The sequence below is a fragment of the Herpailurus yagouaroundi genome, unplaced genomic scaffold (assembly GCF_014898765.1).
Source record: "Herpailurus yagouaroundi ecotype Mexico unplaced genomic scaffold, PumYag 188, whole genome shotgun sequence".
NCBI lineage: Eukaryota > Metazoa > Chordata > Mammalia > Carnivora > Felidae > Herpailurus > Herpailurus yagouaroundi.
Window position 1 is genome coordinate 7453479 of NW_024412419.1, and position 5625 is coordinate 7459103.

Sequence of the window (5625 nt, forward strand, 5' to 3'; positions counted from 1 at the left end):
TTTCTTTCTTTCTTTCTTTCTTTCTTTCTTTCTTTCTTTCTTTCTTTTTTGAGAGAGCGTGAGCAGGGGAGAGGGGCAGAGGGAGAGAGAGAGAATCTTAAGTAGGCTCTAAGCTAAGCGTGAAGGGGCTCAATCTCACAAACTGCGAGATCGTGACCTGAGCCGAAATCAAGAGTTGGATGCTTAAATGACTCAGCTGCTCAGGCGCCCCTACAAAGATACTTTGTTAATCAGCGGTTGTACAAAGATTAGAAACCGTTTGCTGTGTACATGTGTGCCAATGTACAACTTTTCTTCAGAGTTGCAACATTGAGTGTGGTTTGGGACAACACATGATTTCATCTTCTGGAGTTGCTGCTTGCCGACTCACCGGTTCATTTAGATCACGCGGGGTAGGAGCATGTTATCCAAGGTCTTGGATAGCATGGCCACTGTGTAGGCCAGTCACTGTTTTCTTTTTTTCCCATTACTTGTGCGTAAGCTCCGTACCATTTGGGTAAAAGGAGATCACACAAAGCTGTAGTTAGAAAGTAGGCGTCTGTACCTAGCAGTGCTTTGTGTGGCCTGTCTGAATGCCCGGATACCTTCAGCCTTCCTGCATATGCTGTCTTTGTAAGGCCCCTAAAATGACCAATTTTTCCCTTTTGCTGGAGCAGAGATCTCCACGGGGATGAAAATTGTTGGTCTCCTTTCCCCTTTGCCTCCCTTAGGCACATAGCAGTGGTAGGAAGTGTCGCTTAATTGCAAGGTATCTAAGGGACGTGGCAGGTGATTTACACACGGTTTTCATCCCCAGATTCTACCTCAGAGCTCAGGGTTGCTATAAAACCCTGCATGGGAAGAAACTATGCGTTGCTGTGTGTTCATTTTTGAAGTCCTTGAATCTTTCAACCACATGAAACTCCTCTATGACCTCACAACTTGATTCTTGTGTATCTTGTTGTAACTGCTGTTGCCCCTTATGGTCGTAATTGCTTCTGCTGTTTTTTCTTTTGCATGTTTTATTTATTTTTGAGAGAGCACAAACAGGGAGGGGCAGAGAGAGGAGGGGAGAGAGGATCCAAAGCAGGCTCCGAGCGGACAGCAGAGAGCCCAGTGTGGGGCTCAAACTCATGAACCGTGAGATCATGACCTGAGCTAGAGTCAGACCCTCAACTGACTGAGCCACCCAGGCACCCGCTTGTGCTGTTCTGCACTGTCTCGTGCTGCCTCTTCTCCGTGGAATATCCCACCTGCCTCCTTGATTCCCGCCTTTCTAAGATTTTACTCACTTATTATTTGGTGCCTGTGAATTCATTTTTCTCTGCCGGTTCTTAAAGCTCTCACATTCTATGAATCTGGTCTCCATCTGCAGTAAGAAACTGGAAATAAGACCTCTTTCCGTATCCTGCAGAGGTACTTGTGTTGTTTTTCTCTCCTAAGAAGAAGGTTTTCTTAGTACTTTATTATGAATTGCTCAACTGGTTTGATGAATGGGATTTTCTCTTATTTCAGAAGCAGCAGTGATTTAGCAGCTTTTCAGACAAAACAGGAACAGGAATTGGATCTCTGACCCTTGAAAATTTGGCAGCTCCTCTTTCTACAAGCTTGTGTATGTGTGTGTGTGTGTGTGTGTGTGTGTGTGTGTGTGTGTGTGTGTGTATCTGTAGTTTATCCGTATAGAGAAAAACATCATTGACATTTATTTCCTACAGATAGTTTTCTTCATCAGAGTGATACCCACCGTAGCTGTAACCAGGAACAGATGTCATACATCAACTTTTTAGGTCATGGCCGGAGGTGATTGCCCAAGATCAGTCTCTTCAGTTGTTGTGTGAGAGAGTGAAACAGCGTGAACTTAAATGGTTTTCTGTAATGCCATAGGACTTCCTTTAACATTTCTTGCAGAGTCTGTGATGGAACCTTCCAGCTTTCGTACGTATGAGAAGTGTTTCACCTCTGGTTTTTATTTTTTGAGAGAGACAGAGGGCATGAGTGAGCGAGGGGCAGAGAGAGAATCCCACGCAGGCTCAACACTGTCAGTGCAAAGCCTGAAGCGGGGCTTGAGCTCACAAATTGTGAGTCTGTGACCTGAACTGAAGTCAGGTGCTTAACCAACTGAGCCATGCGGGCGCCCCTCACCTCTGATCTTGAAAGCTCCTTTTGCTGGGTATAAAATTCTGGTTGCCTGCTTTTTCCTTCAGCGCTTGAAAGACATGACTCTGTTGTTGTCAGGCTTACATTTCTAATGAGAAATCTGCTCTTATCGGTATCTTTGTTCAATGTGTCTATTTTTCTGTGACCCTTTTTAGATTTTTCTCTTCTTACTGGTTTTGAACAATTTGATGTGTTTCTTTACATTTCTTGTACTTCGAGTTTGTTGCGCTTCTTGGATCTGTGTGTTTATAGTCTTCATCCTATTTGAAAAAATTTCCAGCCATTGTTTCTTCAGATATGTTTGTTCTTGTGTCCTTCTTTGAGAATGCCACTTGCACATGTACGTGTATGGCTGCTTAAAGTCCCACAGCTCACTCGTGCTCTTTTCATTTTCTAGAATGACTTTCTGTCTCTGATTCGTTTTGGATAGTTTCTGTGCTAATGTCCTAAGTAAAGTTCATCACTCTTTGCCTTTGCCTTGTCTGACCTGCTCCTAATCCCATCCAGTGTGTTTTTCATCTCAAGACGTTGTAGTTATCGTCTCTGGAAGATCAGTTTGGATCTGTTTTAGATCTTTCATATCTCAATATGTTGTTTTTTCACGGACTTTTTGGACATATGGAATGCAGTTATAGTAACCATGTTAATGTCCTTGCCCGAATTCTGTGTCCATTTTGGGTGCTTTCAGTGGTTTGCTGTCCTCCTCAGATGGTCACGTTTCCCTGCTTCTTTACGTGCCTGGCCATCTCACTGGACACTAGACGTTGTCAGTTTTATCTTGTCAGGTGCTGCATGGTTTTGTAATCCTCTGAATCTTCTCAAGCTTTGTCCTGAGAGCAGGTAAAGTTACTTGGAAACATTTTGATCCCCTGCAGGTCTCACCGTTACGATTTGAGAGGTGGGTCAGAAACAGTGCTCACTGTCAGCTAATTATTTGCTGACTGTTCTACCCACTACCCTGTGAATTTTAAGTTTCTCCAGTCTGACTGGTGGGAACAGGCACTATTTTCAGTGAGTTTCGGGCACTGTTTTCTCATCTTTACTGAGGGCTTTCCCCCCACCCTTGGGTAACTTTCATAATTACACCCGTTTATCTCAGTACTCTGCTGACTACTTGAGGGGACCTTCCACAGATCTCTGGGGTCCTTCCTGGGGTAACTCTTTCCCCTTTGCTGCTTTGTCCTGCTTCCTTGGTCTGTCTGGATTTTCAACTCTGTCTCGACCCAGGGAACCTAGACAGGGCCCACCTGTGGACGCCCCTCCCTGTGCTGCAGCCCAGGAGTTGTGAAGGCAGTCCGCACCTGGAGGGCTCGTCTTGTTGGTTTCCCGTTTCAGGGAGCCCTGCTCTTTGTTGCCTGGTAGTCCAGACCTTGAAAATCCTTGCGGTGTGCAGCCATCTTTTTTCTGTTCAGGGTGGAGGGTAGATGATCTGTGAGGCACCCACCTTGAGCGGAAGGGGAAGTCCCGTATTTTTTTTTTTTTTTTTTTTTTTAGTTTTTTCTTTACATTTGTTTATTTTTGAGAGATAGAGACAGAGTACGAGCAGGCTGAGAGAGAGAGAGAGGGAGACACAGAATCCGAAACAGGCTTTGGGCTCTGAGCTGTCAGCACAGAGCCTGACGTGGGGCTCGAACCCACAGACTGTGAGATCATGACCCAAGCTGAAGTCGGACACTCAACCGACTGAGCCACCCAGGCGCCCCAGAAGTCCCGTATTCTTTATGGAGGTATCTGATAACTATGGGAGGAGCCGTCCTATTGTTTTAAAACCACCTTTTGGGAAGTGTAATTTATCATCAGAATGGAGCTATTGTTAAACTGTTGGAAGGGACCGAGAGAGAAACAGACCAACTCTGTACAACGGTGCAGGGAGAGCAGACTTATTTACCTGTGTGCCATGTTGAGAAGGTGGTGCTTCTCGAAGGATCAGCATCACATGGCAATGTTTCGAAAAGCAGGTTGTGTGTTTACCAACATGTTAGTATATTAACACCTTCTAGAAGAGTCAGGAGGGGGTTTGTGTTTGGTTTTTTAAACGTGGTTTTATTATATAATAGTGTCCAGATCCGTGGGATGATTTTTATTGGCTCTCTTTGCTGTCAGGGAATTTATTTTCAGAAAAATAAGCTACTTGTTCATATTTAACTGGGTGACTTGGTAAAGAAACCTATGCCACCCAGAAATAAATGCTACCAGATGAAGTCAAATGATTAATTAGTAGTTATGTTTTTTATTATACTGACTTGCTTAATTTCAGGTCATGTTTGTTAGTAACACGGTTTTTTATTTTTGCGGGTTCAACTGCATGGCACCGCCGTTTGTGTAATCGATACACGTCGTGTACATATGCTCCCTCTATAGGACGAGGAGTCCACTTTTTCTCTTTTAAGTGATGATGCCGATTTCTAGTTAAATCCTTGCGCTTGTGAGTTACAGCGGTCAGATCTGTCATTCGGTTGACGCCAGGTCCTTGGACAGGATCCCAGCTTTCAGTGATGTCATTGCCCACGTCGGGACGTACACTCGAAGCAGGGGTCAGCTTGTCTGCCAGACAATGGGAACAGTCTCTGATATTCTTGAAGGCAATGTGGTACATTAGCAGATTTTCTCAGCTTTTCATTTAACCTGACCACATCCATTGTGGAGGGGATTTTGCTTTGTTTATTGGGTTTTTTAAGTAAATGTTGTTTCCCCATGGTTTCACATAGTTACACATAGTTTTAAGAACAGGCTTTTTAGAGGAAACCGCTATAAGCTCCATGAATATAATAAGTAATAGCGTTCATCTCCAGAGATTTTTTTTTTCCCCATTAGTCAGATTAGGGTTCAGTATTTTAAAGAGGATCAGATAAAGAATTGTGCCTTGTCTTCTCTTGACCTATAGGGAGCTGAAAGGAAAATCAGGGATGAAGAACGAAAGCAAAGCAAAAGAAAAGGCAAGTGTACTGACCCCAGCTCCCAGTTGAATGCCTGTAAGTAGAAATGTTTCCGCCAAGTGTTTCAGACCTTTTGCATTCAGAATGGCCACTGTGTTTTCAAGCAGAACATATAATCATGGATACTTAGTACTGGGAAGTGGTAGCATTGCTTCCTTTACCAGTTACAAAACCAGCCGAATGGCCGAACTAAGGGATTTTCTTGCGGAACTACAGGAAAGGATTCTTGAGTTTTTCCAGAGTTCAGACTATTTTGGCCGTTAGTTTTAGTTCGGGTTGCTGATTCCAGTCCTGAAAAATAACACATATTCTATCTGAATAGCTGATGATAAAATTGGGACTTGTCTAGATTTTGAAGAATAACACTAATGCCCTTGAGAATTCAGGACGTCTTACTCCTGAATGAGTGTTGTTTTCCTATATACAGTATTCTAACATTTTAGAATCTGTAGGGCTCCTGTTTGGACATTTCACTGGAAAGGCTTGCTTGCTTTCAGTCTTTCTTTCTTTTTCTTTCTTTCTTTCCTTCTTTCTTTCTTTCTTTCTTTCTTTC

At 43.5% G+C, this 5625-nt stretch overlaps 1 protein-coding gene across 1 annotated transcript in view; it reads left to right on the plus strand.

Moving 5' to 3' along the window:
• The window catches only part of GRHL1 (grainyhead like transcription factor 1), a 57934-nt gene that overhangs the window by 40976 nt on the left and 11333 nt on the right, over positions 1 to 5625 (plus strand). Inside the window, exon 9 of the mRNA XM_040496044.1 lies at positions 5021 to 5108. Within this exon, the coding sequence (XP_040351978.1) occupies positions 5021 to 5108 (88 nt within the window). The remainder of the gene's footprint in view (positions 1 to 5020; positions 5109 to 5625) is intronic.